At 39.8% G+C, this 20,534-nt stretch overlaps 1 protein-coding gene and 1 long non-coding RNA gene across 22 annotated transcripts in view; one reads left to right on the plus strand and one right to left on the minus strand.

Annotated features, from left to right (window-relative positions):
- CDC14B (cell division cycle 14B) overlaps nt 1-20,534 on the plus strand; it is a 102,591-nt gene that overhangs the window by 35,402 nt on the left and 46,655 nt on the right. For 17 of the 21 annotated variants that reach the window (XM_077903373.1, XM_077903383.1, XM_077903351.1 and 14 more), the window contains 3 exons: nt 10,538-10,628; nt 11,190-11,265; nt 13,709-13,801. In XM_077903373.1, coding sequence (XP_077759499.1) covers nt 10,538-10,628; nt 11,190-11,265; nt 13,709-13,801 — 260 coding nt within the window. Of the gene's footprint in view, nt 1-8,922; nt 9,185-10,537; nt 10,629-11,189; nt 11,266-13,708; nt 13,802-20,534 lie in introns of those variants that run through there. The other 4 variants (XM_077903388.1, XM_077903508.1, XM_077903500.1 and 1 more) reach the window with 4 other exon arrangements.
- On the minus strand, nt 1,684-8,589 carry LOC144317325 (uncharacterized). The gene is made up of 3 exons (XR_013383294.1): nt 8,439-8,589; nt 5,729-5,839; nt 1,684-3,756 (listed from the first exon to the last, which is right to left on the minus strand). It is a non-coding gene; the product is annotated as an uncharacterized LOC144317325 (long non-coding RNA).

The raw sequence follows: 20,534 nt of genomic DNA on the forward strand, positions 1-20,534 counted from the left end.
TATTATTGTATTCTGGTCATTGTATGGTCTGCATATATGGTTCTTCTTTCCAGAATTTCTTGTGATTTCCTTTTGAGCTTAATACATGATGACTTCAGTGTATATCCTATTTGAAAAGTTTATATTCTCTGTTGAAACAGTATTCTATATTTACTGATCAAACTTCTGATTTTTTGGAGGTATGTTATTTTATTTTATTTTTTGGAGGTATGTTAGTGTTTTATGATTATTTTTTGGAGGTATGTTAGTGTTTTATGATTATGGATTTATTAATTTCTCCTATTTTCACTAGTTTTGCTTTATAGATTTTATATCTATTTTCATAAGATGTGATCATTGTAATCTCTTGGTAGGTTATATCTTTAATCATGAAACATGTTCATCTTTTTATTGCTTTTTGCTATGAATTCTACAAGCATACCACAGAGATGTTTGGAGGTATGTTTAGGTTCAGTTCCAGACCACTGCAACCCAGTGAATATCACAATAAAGCAAATCAAATGAACCTTTTGGTTTCCTGTGCATATAAATGTTATGTTAGCACTATAGTCTAGTCTCTTAAATGTACAATATCATTACGTCTAAAAATCCCGATGTGCATACCTTTTTTAAAAAATATTTATTTATTTATTTATTTATTTATTTATTTATTTATTTATTTATGATGGAGAGAGAGAGAGGCAGAGACACAGGCAGAGGGAGAAGCAGGCTCCATGCACCTGGAGCCCGACATGGGATTCAATCCCGGGTCTCCAGGATCGCGCCCTGGGCCAAAGGCAGGCACCAAACCGCTGCGCCACCCAGGGATCCCTCGATGTGCATACCTTAATTAAAAAATACTTTATTGCTAAAAAATACTAACCATCATCTGAGATTTAAGTGACCCAAAATCTTTTTGATTGTGGAGAATCTTGCCTTAGTGAGGATGGCTGCTGACTGATGAGGGTGGTGGTTGTGAATGTTGGGTGGCTGGGGCAATTTCTTAAAATAGGACAACAATGAAGTTAATGAATGTTAATGAATGTTAATGATTCTTTCCATGAGTCATAAATGTTCTTAATGGCATCTATAAAGTGAATCCTTCCCAGAAGGTTTTTGACTTACCTTGTCCAAATCCATCAGAGGAACCACTATCTATGGCAGCTATAGTCTTATAAAATGTGTTTCTTTTCTTTTTTTTTTTTTTTAATAATTCTCCTTTTTTATTTATTTATTTATGATAGTCACAGAGAGAGAGAGAGGCAGAGACACAGGCAGAGGGAGAAGCAGGCTCCATGCACCAGGAGTCTGATGTGGGATTCGATCCCGGGTCTCCAGGATCGCGCCCTGGGCCAAAGGCAGGCGCCAAACCACTGCGCCACCCAGGGATCCCTAAAATGTGTTTCTTAATGGATGTTTTGTTACCGGATGTGAACATGTTTATCTCCTTGTACATCTCCACCAGAGGTCTTGAGTGACCCAGAACATTGTCAATGAACAGTAATATTTTTTTAAAAGATTTTTATTTATTTATTCATGAGATACAGAGAGAGAGGCAGAGACACAGACAGAGGGAGAAGCAGGCTCTTCGCAGGGAGCCTGATGTGGGACTCGATCCCGTGACCGGGATCACGCCCTGAGCCAAAGACAGACACTCCCAGGTGTCCCAATGAGCAGTAATATTTTTTTTTTTTTTTTTGAGCAGTAATATTTTGAAAGGATCTTTTTTCTGAGCAGTAGGTTTCAAGAGTGGGCTTAAAATATTCAGTAAACCATACTGTAAACAGATGTGCTGCCATCCGGGCTCCATTGTTCCATTTGTAGAGCACAGACAGAGTAGATTTAGTATATTTCTTAAGGGCCCTTGGATTTTCAGAAAGGTAAAGGAACAGTGGCTTCAACTGAAAATTACCAGCCATGTTAGCCCCTAAGAAGAGAGTCAGCCTGGCCTTTGAAGCCAGGCATTGGCTTTTTCACCAGCTATGAAAGTCCTAAATGACATCCTCCAGTTGAAGGCTATTTCATTTGCATTGAAAGTCTGTTGTTGAGTATAGCCATCTTCATGAATTACCTTAGTTAGATCTCCTGGATCACTTGCTGCTTCACCTTGGACTTGTATGTCATGGAGATGGCTTCTTTCTGTAAACCTTATAAAACAACCTCTTGCTAGCTTCAGGAGTTTCTGCTGCAACCTCCCCTCATCTCTCTCAGCCTTCACAGAATTGGAGAGATAGGGCCTTGCTATGGCTTAGGTGTTGGTCTAAGGGAATGTTATGACTGGTGTGATCTTCTACGGAGTACCACACATTCTTTCCCCAAATCCATAATAAGGCTGTCTCACTTTTATTGTCATTAATGTGTTCGGTGGAATAGTGCTTTATATTTTCTTCAAGAACTTTTTCTTTGCATTCACAGCTCTGTTGTTTGGTGCAAGAGGCCTAGATTTCAGCCTGCCTTAGCTTTTGACATGCCTTCCTCACTAAGCTTAGTAATTTCTACCTTTTGATTTAAAGTAAGGGATGTGTTATTCTTCCTTCCACTTGAACACTTAGAGGCCATTGTAGGGTTATTAATTGGCCTCATTTCAATATCGTTGTGTCTCAGGCAATAAGGAGGCCTGAGAGAGGTGAGGAGATGGCTAGTTGGTGGAGTAGACAATACACACATTTATTGACTAGGTTCACTGTCTTAGATGGATGTGGTTTGTGGCATCCCGAAACAATTACAGTAGTAACATCAAAGATCACAGATCACCATATCAAATAATAATGAAAATGTTTGAAATAATTGAATACCAAGTTGTGACACTCACACACAAAGTGAGAAAATGCTGTTAGAAAAAATGGCACCAAGAGATTGCTTAAAGCAGCGTTGCCACAAAACTTCAATTTGCAAAAATCATAGTATCTGTCAAGTGCAGTAAAACAAAGTGTAATAAGATAAGGAACTATATTCTATCCTTTCGTTTAAATTTTCTCTGTAAGGCTTTTAGTAGTCTTTATTAAACATATATTTTTAAACTCAACTGGAAAATCTTAGAGATGAATTTAAGTAGTTTACATTTTATTAGTAGTAGTACATTTGGACTTACTTCTACCATCTCATTCTGTTTTCTGTTTGCCATGTTTTTCCTAGTTGTTTGGTGCCTTGATTACATTTTCTTAGCTTCATTGTCTCTGGCTCTAGTGATTTGGAAGGTGTGAAAACCTTTATAGTTCTTCTAATGGCTTCCCTTAAAAAAATTCACTTATAAAATATTTCAGAAATAATAGGTGAGTATGGAGATTAACGTAACCTTGGGGGAGGATGTTTGGATCTCTTTAGATAAGATTACTCTTTTCCTTACCTTAGTTCCAGACCAACTGATAGAGGAACACAGGAGTTAAACAGATAAAAAAATGTAGGCATTATTACTGATAAATTTGTGGGAGTTGATTTATATCTGTTTGCATTTAGGTCTGCAGGCAACTGGAGTTACTTATGTAAGCAGTCACTGGCACATCAGACAACCAACCACAGGGTAAATTCCAGATGGTGCATCTGCTGACTGATGGAGCCGTTATCATCCTGGATCCTTGCATGACTCTGTAGAATACAGCCTCTTTCACCCTCCTACTGATGATGGACATGTAGCACCGAGAAGAAATAAGCTTTTGTCGTAGTGAACTAAGTCATTAAGATTTCAGGGTTAGTTTTTGCCATAGCTTTTCCTGAACAATTAGCGCGCTTCATCACAAGGCATAGCATAAACTAAAACCATCCTCATACTCATACGTCCTAAAAAGAAGATCAGAAAAGGACAGTTTTGTTTCTTCTTTTGTGAATTTCTTACTCTCATCTTCTGCCCATTTATTTATTTGGGTGTTAGCTTTTTTCTCTTTCACTTATATTTGGTTGTAAATTTTAATACTAATCCCTTTTGGTTTTGTGCATTGTACCTGCCTTCTCCTAGTGTGAATTATCTTTTTAAATTTTATTTATGGGGTCTTGTATTGAAGGGACACATTAAATCTTAATGTGACCAAATTTCTTAAATTTTTGCTTTATAGTTGGTACCTTTTATGTCTTGTTTTTTAAAGAAACCCATCCCTTCACTGTTATACTTTTCTATATTCTAAAACTTTTAAAGCTTTCTTTTTGTATCTAGGCTTGTAATCCACCCGAGATTTTTTTCTTTTTGGGGGACTGGTGGCATATGATGCGAGATCAGGATCCATCTTCTCCTACCATCCCTGGCAATATGCACATCCATTTATCCCCATACTGTGTATTGACTATTCTTACTTTTTCTAATGATCTGTAATTCCATCTCCACCATATGTGAAGTTTCCATGCATATGTGGCCTCTTACTGGGCCAATACTGCAGTACCTAAATTCAGTTTTACTATTTGGTAGGGCAAGGACCTCCTTCCTTTTCATTTTCAAAGTGGTTTCAGGGATCCCTGGGTGGCGCAGCGGTTTAGCGCCTGCCTTTGGCCCAGGGCGCGATCCTGGAGACCCAGGATTGAATCCCATGTTGGGCTCCCAGTGCATGGAGCCTGCTTCTCCCTCTGCCCGTGTCTCTGCCCCCTCTCTCTCCCTCTCTCTCTCCCTCTCTCTCTCTCTCTCTCTATCATAAATAAATAAAAATTTAAAAAAACAAAAAAAAAACAAAAAAACAAAGTGGTTTCAGTTCTTCTTGGCCCTGTGGTCTTTAGATTAATTTTAGGATCAGCTCTATTATTTTAGTAAGAATTGCCTTTAGTTTGAGGGTAATCACCATCTTTGTGATAGTGAGTTTTTTCAATTATAAACCTGCTTTACCTTTCCATAGGAGATGCACATGGTTTTTTAAATTATATTTCATAATTGGTTATTACAGGTATATACAATTGGTTTTTGTATGTTAACCATGTATACCTAGAAACTTTGCAAAAGTTTATTAGATTATTTAGTAGTTTGTCTACAGATTCTCTTGTATTTTGGGGGAAGATAATCATTGTCTATATATAAGGACAGTTGGTTCCTTTCCAATTCGTCTCTCTCATTTCTTTTTCTTATCTTGGCATCAGCCAGAACTTCCAGTTATTGTAATGATAGGAATGATTGCTGTGCTAAAATCATATTGTTTTAATTATTCTTGCTTGATATTAGGACTGGGCTCTGAGTCAGGGATTTTAAAAATCTTAGGTTTCAGTCTAATAGTCTGTCTTAATTCTGCTACTTTACTACAGGTTTTGTGACCTTGCTTTTAGGTTAGGCACTTGGCCTCTTTAGGGTTAGGTTTCCTTTCCTGGAAGATACACTGTTGGTAGCAGTAGTGTATCTACCACATAGGTTGTAAAGAGCTTATTATTAATGCAGTATGTGACACTAAATTCTCTATGCTCGCTGTCATTATTTTCTTTATAAACATTTTTTTAAAATATTCATTTTTAGAGAGCATGAGCAGGAAAGAATGAGAGAGCACGAGCAGGGGGAAGGGGAGAAGCGAACAGGGAGCCCAGTGTGGCTCCATTCCAAGACCCTGGGATCATGACCCCAGCCAAAGGCTGATGGTTCACTGGCTGAGCCACCCAGATGCCCGTTTTCTTTTTTTAAATCAGTACTTTCATGAACATTTCTTCCCCTGCTCCCCTTGGTTACTCCTTCCCCTTAAAGTTGTGTAACTATCATAATACAGATGAGAGTTTGATGTCTGCTGGTCCTCTCTCAGGGACAATCAGTGTTTAGGTGGAGGCTGTTTTTTTTGTTTTGTTTTTTTTTTACCTGTTCTCTTTTGTTGCGTAGGTATATGAATCCTCCTTTCTGCTTGTCTTGTAGGTGATCTCCCTTATGCTGTAGGAAAGCTGTTCATGTCTCTAGCTGCTCTGCCAGGATCTGTGAAGTGTCAGTACCAGCGGTAAATAGTAGGAAGAGAAATAGTAGGAAGTCCATAGTGTCTATGAGGTCCAAATAGAAATTGTCATCTTTTCTGTTAAAAAGTGGTGTATATACCATATTATCAATGCCACCTGACTCCTCCATATACTTCTCACTTGGTTTAGAACATACCCCTCTGTTTGATTAATTATTCCCAAATATCTACAATTTTTTTAAAGATTTTATTTATTTATTCATGAGAGACACACAGAGAGAGGTAGAGACATAGGGAGAGGGAGAAGCAGGCTCCCTGTGGGGAGCCTGATGTGGGACTCATCCTACCTACAACCCAGGGATCATGACCTGAGCCAGAGGCAGATGCTCAACTGCTGAGCCACCCAGGCATCCCCAAATATCTACAGCTGTTATGCAGGAAAACGTTTTTTCATTTATTTAACATAGTTATTAAAGGAAGAAGTAGCAAACTGGAGGCTGAAAAGCCAAATCAAGAACGACAACTTTGGCACAAGGATATTGAATGTTTCTGTTAACATTTCCTTCATTTCTCAGAGAAGCAAGAGAGGCAACATTATGTGACAGATATGTATAATGTATAGACAAGAAGGTTTATTACTTTAAAACTTTAGTTTTCTGTTTTTGACAACAGAGACATTAAATGGAAGATACATGGGTTTACAGTAGGTTTATAAGTTTAATCATGAACCTTTAAGCAAAACTTTGTAAAGATCCCTGTTTCTAGCTCCAGGTTTTGAATAAATAGCTCTCATTGTAGCACTCTAGTCTCTGTAGCAGTTAATTACAATATTATTCTAACAATAGAATATTGAGAATATACTCTACAAGGACAATTGCATATCAAAAATCAGCGATTCTTTTTTTCTTCCCTGTAATATATAAAAACCTCTTCCCCACTTCCTTCTAGGTATTCCCAGTTTTATTTGGGTTTGTTAAAAGAAACTGGATTTCAAGATACATATAGGTACAAATCAAAAGAAGTTACTAAACTATTTCTCTTTTTTAAATGTGCGCAAAGTGCTATGCTCACAATATGCTTTGTATCATGATGAAGAGTTGGCTTTGGAAAAACATGGTCAGCCTGCACGTTCACTTTTCAAAAGCTTCTTAATTTTGGTACAAAACCTTAAGTTCTAAAAGGCATAAATCTCACTTGCCCTTTTGTGTTTCTGGACACCCAGTTTCCCCCTATAAAAGGCATCCACTGCTACCAGTTTCTTGTATATCCTTCCAGAGATTTGCTATGCAGGGTTTCATACACAGTCACACAAATGTGTATATATGCTTTACATTCACTCAGATAAACAGTAGAAATGGTAGTATTTAAATAGTAGTCTATCTTGGCACTCTTTTTTAAGGATTTTATTTATTTACTTGAGAGAGCCCAGCCTGCTCACAGGTGCACAAGGCAGAGGGGGGTGGCGGGACAGAGGCATCCGCAGGCTCCCCACTGAGCAGGAAGCTGGTAATGTGACCCTGAGGTCTGAGCGAGCTCCTGACCTGAGCTGAATCAGACAGCCTCTTGCTCCGCTGAGCCACCCAAGTGCGCCCTACCTTGCCAGTCTTCAGTCTTGAAAATTTCTGCCAAGTTGCCCTTCCTTACCCTTCAGGGAAGTTGTCCCAGTTTATATTCGTACCCACAGGAAACGTGAGAGAAAGTGCCTGTTTCTCCACAGACTCACCAACACAATGTCTTATCAAATTCTTTTGATTTTTGCCAGTCTGAAGGTAAACTAGTATCTTGTAGTTTCAGTTTGTATTTTTTTTTTTTTGAAGTTCAGTATCAACTTGAGATGAATTTTAAAATATTTTTCCAGGGGCCCCTGGGTGGCTCAAGGGGTAAGCATCTGCCAGGTCATGGTCTCAGGGTCCTGGGATAGAGCCCCGAATCTGTCCCGTCCCCTTGATCAGCAAGAGCCTGCTTCTTCTGCCTTTGCCTCTCCTCTCAGCTCATGTTCTCTTTCTCTCTTGCAAAGAAAGAACTATTAAAAAATTTTTTTTTTCCCATTGTGTCTCTTATTTGCCATGAAGACCATTTTAAAAATGTGCATTAATAGTCGATTTTCTTATGGCTTTTATATTTTGTTTCATTGAGAAAGGCCAAGTTGAAGAGTACAGAAATAATTCATTGTTTTGTCTTTCCCATTTAAAATCTTTGATCCATCAGGAAATTTTAGAATAAGGTTAGGAGGTATGCAGGCTTACTTCTGATAAAAAGATGCATATACTGTGATATAATGTGCATGTTGTATGGAGACTATAAGTGATTTGGGGGAAAGAGTTGTTACTGTATTGCCTTTCTCTGTAAGGGAGAGTCATTGCAAGTTTTTTGATGGATAAAGAAAGCAACACTTTTCCGTAGGGCAAATGTAAAACACCCACGGCCTCAGCACCAGTATATATAACAAAATCGGGACATTAAGTTTTTTCACTTGAGATTAACACAGTAACATAGACTTAGACAATACTTTAAATAGATGCCTAGTATTGTGTCCGAATTTTTGTTTTTCACCCATTCCAATGCTTTTCTGAGGCGAAATGTAAGGCTTTAGAGGAACGCCTGGCCTGTTTGTAGGTTTACCTTTGCGTCCTGAACGGTTTTCGGGAGCCGATTTGAGACGGGACGGCGCTCCCCGAGCCTGCGCCCGGGGGGTCTGCGCCCGGAGGCCCGAGCTGCTGAGCCGAGCTGCTGGGCTGCGGACGGCGTCCAGGCCTAGCGCCCGACTCCGACTCCTCCCCCCGCCCCGCCCCGCCCCCGCCTGTCCCGTCCGGGCCGTGGTGCCCCCTGGCGGCCGCTGAGCGCGTGGCTGCGGGAGGTCCCCGCGCCCCCCGCGCCCCCCGCGCCCCAGGCAGGCCCTCGCCCAGTCCCTCTCCGCTGAGAGTCCCCTTAATGGCGGCTGGAGCCACTTGCTGACGAGGCTGCAGCCGGACCTCGAGACCAGAGCGGCGGGGCCCCACGGCGGCCAAGGCTCAGCCCCGGCCGGGCCCCGCGCCCCCGCCCCCGCCCCCGCCCCGCCCCGCCCCGCCCCCGCCCCGTGCCCTCCGCCCTCCGTGTGGTGCGGTGCGGTCCGGTCCGAGAGGATCCGAGGCGCGGGGCGGGCAGGCCCCGAGGAGGGCCGGGGCTGTGGCTGGGCGCCGCCCTTCCAACTTTCTGTTTGCTTCACTCCGGGGGTGCGGTCGCGGCTGCGCCTCCCCTCCCGGCGGGCGGTCCCGGGTCGACGCCCGGGCCTTACCTCCGCCCCGCCTTCCCGCCTTCCCGATGCCGCCGAGGCAGAGTCATGAGCCGGGAGGGCGCGGGGATCCCGCTGGTGGTGGAGGTGATCAGAGGTGAGTGCTGGGGCGCGGGGGCGCGACACCCGCACTCCCGCGTTTGGGGGGCGGCTTCGGGGTCTCGGCCCTGCCGGGGACGCGGCGCGGGGGCGGGGCGGGGCGGGGCGGGGCGAGGAGGCTGCGGCTGCCGCCCTGGGCCCCCCGCCCCCCCACCCACCCACCCACCCGCCGTGGGCCGCCGGTGCCGCCCTCCCAGGACCCCGCCCCGGGGAACCCTCTCGGACGGGCGGGGGGCACCCGGTTGTGCTCCTCCCTGGCTGCCACAGAACTGGCCTCTGCTCCCCTGGGGTCGGATCCCAGGTCACTCTGTGCGCGGGGACCAAGGGTCATTCGTGGTGGGGAAGAAATAAGCTCCGTCAGCTGCTGGAGTGTCTGGTTGCAAGACGTTTCAGTTGAGAAGTTTGCAAGGAAATAAAGACAGCGACGCTGAGAGTTGAATTGCAGACAAAAATTGTGTAAATTACCATTTGGGGGAAGGATGCCAGCTGGCATTCTTTGTTCTTTACTATGTTGAAGGCTGCCCTTGACTTTGCTACAATCCGAGTGTGAGTGCTCTACTAACACACGTATGACCGCCAGTAGGTACTACAGGTGGGTGACTGCTCCACCTAGGATCTCCAGGCAGCACCTTGGGGTGAGGTGGGGGAAGGGTGCAGCCTCAGAGCACTCTTGCTAAACTCCACGGAGCCCAGCTGCGTTTACGCAACACAAGTCCATCTCTCACTCCTCTTGGAGACACCTCTCATTGCTCAGTTCCTAATGGTAATTTGTCTAATTGTAGAAATCACACACACAAAAATAGTGATTCTGAATCAAGAAGTGGGGATCCCTAAGAACAGTTGAATAAACATATGGTTTGTTTCATTTGTGTTCTATAGCCATAAACATTAATTTTACAGCGATTTTGATAGCGTTCTTTAGCTTCTGTTTTAAAAAGCAGAATTTCTTACTGAAGACTTCTTAGGATGACTTGAAAACCTAGCAAAACATACCGCGAGTAATCTAGGTTGATGCCGAACTACCAAATGCATGCTGCCCTTTGCTGAAATTCCTTAGCCCAGGGGAACTAGACTTTTGTAATGAGAGGTTCCTCTAGAAGTTTAGCCATGTTGCTATGTGAAAAATTACTTATTGTTATTGACATTTCTGGTTAAAAACAATTTCTCCTTTAAAAATGTTGCTTATGTTACCTACCAAGATAGCACAACATTTTGAAATTACCCATTGGCACCCTTTAATTTAAAATTTAAAATTTAAAAATTGACTTAATCTGAAAAGAGTTGCATCATGATATGTGAAACGTTTTTTTAATAACCTGAAGGAAGGAACATTGCAATTTTTCCATTGCAGATCGCCTTTGTTTTGCCATTCTCTACAGCAGACCAAAGAGTTCATCAAATGTACATTATTTCAGCATAGATAATGAACTTGAATATGAGAAGTAAGTATTGCTTTTTAAAAGATTGTTACTAACTTTTTTTATTTTGAAGAATCTAAAGGTATGTTTGTAAATAGAATAGCCTTGGAAAATTGAAAATTTGTTGATGGATAATTGCAGAATGCTTTTTTTCTTGGTAGTATAACCCTTGGTAATAAAGTACATCCTTAGGGAAAATATCAAAATGAAGGAACTTCCTAAATTTGACAACTTGTATTTGAAATCCTAACAGTTTAAAGTATAATGAGATATAAACTAGTATATTAATAAGTAAGATGTGGTGTTTTTACCATTGGAAAAACAGCTTCTTCATTCAGATGTTATTGAGGCTAGACTTCAGCATTGTAGCACTTGTCGTATTTTTTTTTGTCATATTTTTTAATAGGAGTTATTTACCAGAATAGCACTAGTTTGCCACTAGTAGGGCAGTATCATTAAGTTGTATGACCAATGACAATTTGGTGTATGCTTTCTTGTCTTAGTTGGATCTTGTAGTTCCAAAAAGACATTTATATTTAGAGGATCTAGAATGTATATGTATGTTTTTGTTTTTCATTTTTAAAGCTTCTACGCAGATTTTGGACCACTCAATCTGGCAATGGTTTACAGATATTGTTGCAAGATAAATAAGAAATTAAAGGTAAAATCTTTTTTACTTAAGATTTGACTTAGGTAATCATTGTTAGCTTGATTCTGATGAGGGAAAATAAAGGAAAATATACCTCTATTTTTTTTTTTATTAAAAAACCAATAACACATAAAACACCTTATTTCTCACTACAGTGGTGTTTGGGACATACATGTGATTTTTGTTATATATAGTCATAGTATTTATGTTTGTTTTCCACAGTTTTGACTGAGTGGTTTAAGATTGATTGGGTCATTTGGTTCTGATTTGGATTGATGATGCTCAGATACTTGAAAAGCCAAAGTAGAAATTGGTTAATGAAATAAAACCTCTTGCTGCCTGATCTAATTGGGACTGAACCCTTGCTTTGGTCATTGTTCTTCTTTCTGCTTCACTTGGACAGAGTGCTAGCAAATTAATAAAAGATACTGGCTCATCTCACTTCCATTCTTTTTTTTAAAGATTTTATTTATTTATTTGGGAGAGAATTATGAACCCGCGCTCGAGTAGGAGACAAAGACAGAGGAAGGGGGGGAGAGGGGGGGAAAGAAGGGGGAAAGAAGGGGCAGCGGGAGCACGCACAACATGGGGCTCAATCCCAGAATCCTCACCCCAGCCGAAGGCAAACACTTAACCAACTGAGCCATCCAGGTGCCCCAACTTCCATTCTATCTTTAATCTGTCATGGTATTGTACTACTCGTGACTCTTCACCCCATCTTCCCCTCACCTTCCCCTCACCAGGGAAGCAGGGGCAAACTGTTTTTTTAAGACCATGTATGAGAGTTGCAAAAGTGTATTTCTATTAGTTTGAACTTAGACACCATTCTTCTATCTTAAAAACTTGTAAGTTATGGTGACATCAATAAAAAGTGTTTATGTGTTCCTAGCAATTCCAAACTTGTCACTGTAAATTCTCAAATAGAAAAATCTGGAAACAACATTACCCAATTGATTACCTACCATACTAATAATACACAGAAGAAATAATATTTATTTTCAATTAAAAATTAAATCATATTAAAAATTTATGAGTAAGGCAAATTTTTTCCCCTTGAGCCTCAAACCTAAAATTCCCGATTATAAACGTTAGAAGCACTTGTCAAAGGAGTTACTGATCTGCAGAATGGAAGTAGTAGGATTGCCTTTTCTTTTTTGTATTCCATATGTTTGCCCTACAGATTTGTGTAGAGATGGAGACTCTTCTTTCCGGACTTTATTTTTCTCTTGAATAAGAGTATAAGCATTTATAGCCTTGTATATTTATTTCCACACCCTCCTCCTCTTTTCTGGTTGCTAATGGCAGATCTTTTGTTCATACAGGGCTGGGAAGCTAAAAATACCCCCTCCCCCAACTTGTGTTTCTGTGCCATTTGAAAGACTTTATCACCCCTATACTCCACGTTTTATCCTTTGACTGAAACAAGAATGTATTGGTATATTGGTCTTTTTTTTTTTTTTTTTTAAACTTTCTATAATTTAGCAAAACAACTTCCAGGGTGTTGACCACCCAGCCTGATGAAATACTACTGCCTGTTTAATTAGTGACAAAAGTGTACTGAGAGTTTGAATTAAAGTTGTCTTGTACTTGTGTTACTCTGTTGGCTGGTTGGGTTTGGGTTTTGTTTGTTAAAATCAACTTGATTTCTTACACTGTGTAAACAACTAAAGGAAAATATGTACACGTTCATCATTAAATCACAGAAGCCAAGAAATACGTGCTTTTTGAACTGAATATATCCTTTTCCTTATGCCTACCTGAATCTGTTTCTGCTCACGTTAGTGAAATACAGGTGAGGAGGTGCTAACTAATCATATGCTTTTTTGGTTTTTTAATTCCATATCCTTTTTATTTAACTTTTTATTGAAGTACAATGTATGTAACAGCAATAGGTACAGATCTTGAGTGCACAACTCAGTGAATTTTCACAAAGTGAATATAGGTTACCATCCTGGTCATCAAATCAAGAACAGAACATTAACAATGCCACACAAGAGCCCACTTATGCTGTTGTCTTTGCTCCACCCTCACCCTGTCCTCCTACCCCATTCATCATCTTGATTTCTAACAGAATGAATTATTTTTGCCTGTTTTAATATACCCTTTTAATTATAAAGGTTTGGGGAATGTACTTAAGAACAAAAACAGAAAAAGCCTCCCCTATCACTGCTGTTTCCAGCATCTTATGTATTCTTTCAGAGCTTATGCTCCAAGCATATATCTCTTCATGTCCCCTCCCTAACCCCTTAACTGTACTTTCATCCCAGTCCAAGAACATGTCTTTTTTGGGAAGGTACATGGTATTTTGGGGTATCAAAGTCAATCATTTTCAAGATCTTGCTAAGATGAATGCTTTCACATTGTAAGGTTTGGAATTTATCTTCATCACAAAATGAAGTTTTAGAAGACTCAAAATTAAAAGAGAGAATACTAACAGCTGTTTATCTTTATATAGTCCATCACAATGATGAGGAAGAAAATTATTCATTTTACTGGCTCTGATCAGAGAAAACAAGCAAATGCTGCTTTCCTTATTGGATGTTATATGGTGAGTATTTAATGGATTTCCTAACATATTGCATAGTGAACATGCATCCAATGGTGCTACTTCAAAGCAATTGAAATTTTGAAATTACTTTTTCTAAGATAGTATCTTGATTTCTTTCCAGAAGGAACGTGTTTTGCTTTTAAAGATTTGACCAACAGGGAAGCCTGTGCATTTTGGGGGGATGAGGTGTATGGGAGATTTCTGTACTTTTTACTCCATTTGCTGTTCTGAACCTAAAACTGCTCTTTAAAAAGTCTATTTTCTAAGAAATTGACCAACTCCCAGGAAGACCTTTGTATATGTTATGGCACTTAAGGTTAGAAAAAACAGCCCCCAAAGCTTTGTTTTATAAACCCATGATCATTTAGTGAGGTTGTGTAAGTAGAACCAGGACCAGTAAATTTTTTTTCTAGAGAAACATCAAAGTGCAGCACATGAGGTAAGAGTGCTTTATAATTTGAATATAAGCGATTTTTTTCCTAACTAAGATGTGACTCTTAGGTCTATTCTTACAGATTCTTTCCATTTTCATCAAAACATCTAGCATGAAGATATGGCGAGTCCGTGTTACAGGAAAAAGGGTACATGCTACATAGGCTACACAGGACATCAAGAGGTCTAGTTGAATCATTGGAAAATATGCTTTGGAATAGCCAATATTTATACAAGAGTCATAAACTTCATTTATTTTAAGCATCACGAAAGATCTTTGTTTCTTTAGAGTCACATTTTATTACTGCCTAGTACTTTCATCTATGGGAATACCTTAGCAACAATTTTTCCAGAGTAGGCTGAGAGCTCGTCCAGAATAGTGCCCCTTATCTGTTTGTTGGTGTGGAACCTGGCTGCCCTATTGATAGAAGAATAGCTAGTGGATGTGTCTTCTACTCCCACCCACCATTAGGGGATTGTTTTTGAAATTCTTTAGATAAGTTATTTTTCTTCCCCAACTTGCTACTTGCCTCTGTCATGCTTTCCTTCCTTTGAAAATTATTTTCTGGTATATAGTTTAATGATTTGGAATATATAGTGATTAAACCAGAGGTTTTGGTACTAGCTGAAATTGCACCTAAGCATTTACTAATTTCCTTTTCTGTGTTTAAGGTAAATCATTAACAAAGGTAATTAGGGCCTTTTTGCTTTTATTTTCCTCTTCGAGTGCTTACAGAAGTAGTTGATAGAAATATTTCTGGTCTTTAAAAAAAAAAAAAGGGCAGCTCTGGTGGCGCAGCGGTTTAGCGCCGCTGGCAGCCTGGGGTGTGATCCTGGAGACCCGGAATCGAGTCCCACATCGGGCTCCCTGCATGGAGCCTGCTTCTCCCTCCGCCTGTGTCTCTGCCTCTCTCTTCGCTCTCTCTGAATGAATGAATAAATAAATCTTTAAAAAAAAAAAAGAAAAAAAAGAAATCTTTCTGGGATACTTCTAAGTTTTCTTATCATCTCTGAATGTGTGAAACACAGGTTTGTAGATTAGGCCTACTAAAATTTGACTTCTTAAGCGTACCCAGATGTGGTGCTTTTGTTTGTGTTTTTCCCATCTCTCCTGCTCTGTATTGTGCTTAGGAATAATTCTTAGGGGGAAAAAAGCCTAGACTAGTTCTTAAGAAAAAGAGTATGGAGAGGTGGCTCTTTGAATAACTGGGGCATGTGGTCCCATTTCTTAGCCCATCAATGAGAAGAGGACCTCATGGATTAGAATCAATCATGACTCATGACAGCTTTACAGAAAAAGGGATGCAGCCAGAATTCTTGGGGTTTGTAAAATATTAAAGGGAACCCTGGAGAAATGGCCCTTAGTGTGACAGTGAAAATATTTACCCATCCAGGAGAAAATAGAGGAAGACACTCCGTTTAAGAGAACGTGCTCCTGAGTAGAACACACACAGCTCTGCTTGCACTGCTCTTGGCTCAGTCATTCATCCCTGGTCCATGACCTGTTCCCAAGATGGGGCATGGGGAGAAGGCTACAGGGAGCCAGACATGGGGACATCAGTGAAGAACCCTCAGAGGGTTGTTGCAAGCATGGTGGGAAACAAGGATTTTGTTAAAAACGGTGCTTAATAATTTTATAAATAAGAAATCTCTTTTTAAAAATCTTGTTGCTGTTGGAAAAAAACAATGACCCTTTGGCATATTTACTGAAAATTTGTTGTCATATTTGTTCTAAGTTTGCTGTTGGTCTTTTGACTTTGTTTATGTTTGCATTTTGGCATGTAAAAGTTTATTTTTCTATATTTAACATATTTAGAGTTAGAAATCCTTTCGGGATTTTACACTCTCAGATTGGCACTGATTTGATTGGTTAAGAAAGTGCCAGGTAAGTAATTTGGACATTCACTTGAGTTCATTCCTCTGCTTAGTTAAGAAACCAGCTTGGCAGGAGGATTACAGCTCTTGGCTGTAGCAAAAGTCTTTGCAGCCATGACTGGCTGGCTAAAGTAGGGGCTTGGAGTTGAAATGATGGTAGGTGGGAAGACAGGAGAAAAACTTCCAAGAAAAGGAAATTTATTTATTTTTAAAGATTTTGTTTCTTTATTAGATAGTGTGTGAAAGAGAGCACGAGCGGGGAATTGTAGGGGAGAGGGAGAAGCAGGCTCCCTGCTGAGCAGGGACCCCCCCCCCCCTCCCCCGACTCTGGGCTGGATCCCAGGACCCTGGGATCATGACCTGAGCCAAAGGCAAGATGGCTTAGCTAACTGAGCCACCCAGAGGCCCTGAGAAAGGAAACTGGTCAGTAGCAGAGGAGTGTCAAGATACAATATAGATATCTCAAAACATTAAATATCAAAGTAAGTAAGTGAAAATTTGATCTGGTTGAAGTCTGTTGAATCCTCTGATCAAAGTTTTTAGAAAGAGTGAGAGTTCCCTAAAATTGATCTGCAGCCTTCATAACCATGTTTTGGGGTTGTTGAGGAATTTGGAGATAGTAGTGATTTTTAGTGATTAACGTGGAAGATGGTGTGGTAATGTTAGAACAAAAAATCTGGAGGAAGAACTGTCAGTAAGAAAGTATTCCCAGTAAGCTGACTCTCTATCCATCTTTTTACACTCTGGGCCTCTGAAACGAATGTCTTCTTCATCTTCATGTATTCCAAAGGACCTAATACGGAGTGTGGAGCAGGCTTGTTTTTTTGTTTGTTTGTTTGTTTGTTTTGTCTTAAAAGCAGAGGAGGGGATCCCTGGGTGGCGCAGCGGTTTGGCGCCTGCCTTTGGCCCAGGGCGCGATCCTGGAGACCCGGGATCGAATCCCATATCAGGCTCCCAGTGCATGGAGCCTGCTTCTCCCTCTGCCTGTGTCTTTGCCTCTCTCTCTCTCTGTGACTATCATAAGTAAATAAATAAAAATTAAAAAAAAAAAAAGAGGAGGTTAGGTTTTGCAAATACTCAAAATACTCAACTATTAAAACAGGATTGATACGCTCATGCTTTGTTAGTCCCTTTTTTCAGTTGGTCACGTGCCACCTGTGGCAGAAGAAGTGAGATTATTAGCTTAACTATTCATTTGTCTTTGTGTATTTCCAAGTACTGCATGTTATGTGGCCTGGTAAATGGTTTTACCAACTATCTGGAATGGTAGGAGCTTTGGTAACAAATTGTGGTGAAGGTAAAATTCTTTTATATAGTTGAAGAATAAAAAAGATAACTGAATTTTTCTTCTTACAGAAAGATAAATATCACATCATTTTATGAAGTCATCAGTTTACCCTGTTGTGATAATTCAGTGGTTATTATCTAGCCAGATTTTGGGGGTGGTGGCATTTAAGCTGTCATTTGAAGGAAAGGTGAATTTTTAAAAAAAGATTATATGTATTTATTTGAGGGGGAGGGAGAGGGAGAAGCAGGCTCCCCGCTGAGCAGGGAGCCCAATGTGGGGCTCAATGTGAGGCTCGATCCCAGGACCCTGGGATTATGATCTGAGCCGAAGGCAGATAGATGTTTAACAGACTGAGCCACCCAGGTGCCCCTGAAGTAAAGGTGAAATTTTAAGTGGAAAAGCAAGTGCCCTTCAAAACAAATTCATGATAGTGAAGAGAGTATTCTGAAAGTAAAAGTTTGAAACTTTGTTTTGTCATTTTGTTGTGAAAAATGTCATGTACATTTATACCTTTGAAAATTTAGAAAATTTTCCTTAAAAAGAAACCTTTTATATTTATATAAGTAGGATATGTGTATATGTGTGTGTACTATAACCATATGTTTTATGTTCACCAGTATAGTTTTATCACCTGTTTTTTTCAGTCAGTGGTCTGTCCTTCCACTTTAGTACATACTCCATCATCTCTGTACCTGGATTATATTCATATTTCCTCCATTGATCTAAAATGTCCAGAGCAATATCTAATCCAGGACCGTGTATTTGTGTGTGACTATTGTGCCCTTAATCTCTCTCACACATGCATGGTCCCTTTTTGCTAACACTGATTTATGAGACCAGGCCTCTTATGGACTGTTCCACCTTTTGAATTTCTCTGTTTTTTTATCTTATGGTATTTTTTAACTTGTTTCTCCATTCTCTGTATGTCTTGTGAACCGGAAGTTAAATCTATAGCCTCATGCATTAATAGTATATGTTGCATCATATCTGAAAACAAATGATAGATACCTAAATTACCGTTATGGATGCTAAAAATGACCACTGGATTTGGTGCTTTCAAATTCCTTTAATGTATGGTTTTCTCCTTTATAACTTAGTGGGTTCTGTATGGTATCATTTTGGAACAATTTGTATGTTCAATACCCTGTCAATCATGAATCTAGTGTTTTATTTTTTTTAAAGGTTTTATTTATTTATTCATGAGAGACACAGAGAGAGAGAGAGGCAGAGACATAGGCAAAGAGAGAAGCAGGCTTCCGGGACTCCAGGATCACACCCTGAGCTGAAGGCAGGTGCTTAACTGCTGAGCCACCTAGGCAGCCCAATATTTAGTGTTTTAAACAACAGTTTATAGTACTTGCCTCAATCATTAATTATATTTGAGTTTCAGTAAAACCATAATTTCTAATTATTTTATTCATCCTTCATTTATTAGCTGACTTTCTTTTATGGGAATTGAACTTCCCCTCTTCCAGCCGAGGCTCTGGTTATCCTGAAACCAATTTCCTACTAAAAAGGCAGAATGAATGGTCTTTTTCCTTTAAGTACAGTTTTCAGTCAAGGGTTATATTAATAGCCACAAAAGAAAATGTTATAACCTGCCTTAAAATCATCTAAATGAAGTTTCAGTGGATCTTATACTTATTTGCTAAACATTTAAAAAATGTACAGCACTTTCCCCATTAGTTTTTAACAACATCTGATTAGCATTTAGGAAATTGGGAATTTACTAACCAAATGTCCATCATTGCTAGATGGAATGAAAGAAAATGAGTGTAATCATTCCCGTATGTGCATTTACTTATCATAGTAAAGTTTCTTTTTTAGTCACAGCACCCATTTAAATCAAGAATTGAAACAGCTGTACATGATTTTGTTTATATGAAGCTCTTGGAAGATGTCTCTGTTCCATAGTGACAGTAAGCATATCAGTGGTTGCCTCAGACTTGTGGGGAAGGGGGAAACATTTGGGATTAACTGAGAAGATCCACAGGAGAACTTTTGAGGTGATGGACATTTCCTACTTGGATTGTTGTTGTTGTTGTGGTCATATAGCTGTGGACAGTTGAAATCTATTGACCTATATACATTTAAAATGTATGTTTTCGTTGATTGTAAGTTACACTTCCATAAGTTGTTTTTTTTTTTTTTTTCCAAACAACTAAAAAGAAAGCAAGCAAGGGAGCTGAACTTACAACCAGGCTTTTAAATCAAGATACTTGGGATCCCTGGGTGGCGCAGCGGTTTGGCGCCTGCCTTTGGCCCAGGGCGCGATCCTGGAGACCCGGGATCGAGTCCCACGTCGGGCTCCCGGTGCATGGAGCCTGCTTCTCCCTCTGCCTGTGTCTCTGCCTCTCTCTCTCTCTCTGTGTGACTATCATAAATAAATAAAAATTAAAAAAAAAATAAATCAAGATACTTAAAAAATGAAGCATTAACTGTTAAATATATTAATATTTTATTTTATTTTAAAGTATGATCACTAATCATTTAAGAAATGATAGTCACTTTCTGTTACTATTTATTTTTTTATGTGTATACTTTGTAATAGAAGTGGTGTGTTATTATACTAGTAGGTATAAACGTTAATTTTTATTTTTTTAAAGGTTTTATTTATTTATTCATGAGAGACACAGGCAGAGAGGCAGAGACACAGGCAGAGGGAGAAATAGGCTCCATGCAGGGACCCCAACGCGGGACTTGATCCTGGGTCTCCAGGATCACACCCCGGGCCGAAGGTGGCGCTAAACCACTGAGCCACCCGGGCTGCCCACAAAACAGTTTTTTGGAAGAGGCCACTGAGCTGGCTTTTAATTTCAATTTATGTAGAGTATCTGGCACCAATTAATAAGCATTCATTAAATGTCTTTCTATTTCCTGTTTCTTTCAACTATTATCATACCTTAAATATTCTTTTTATATTAAAAAACAAGAAAGTTGCCATATTATCTTACTGGTCATCAACTTTGGTTATATCTTATTGACCAGCAGTTATATTTTTCTGCAGATATATAGTATTCAGCTCTTCCACAAGTTAAATGTACTTTTGAGGGCTAATCTGGGAAATTAACCCTTTTTTCTAACATATTTGTGGCTGTGTTCTGAGTATAAAATAAATGATGCAAGCAAACTCTTGGT

This window comes from Canis aureus, chromosome 1, assembly GCF_053574225.1.
Source record: "Canis aureus isolate CA01 chromosome 1, VMU_Caureus_v.1.0, whole genome shotgun sequence".
Classification (NCBI taxonomy): Eukaryota; Metazoa; Chordata; class Mammalia; order Carnivora; family Canidae; genus Canis; species Canis aureus.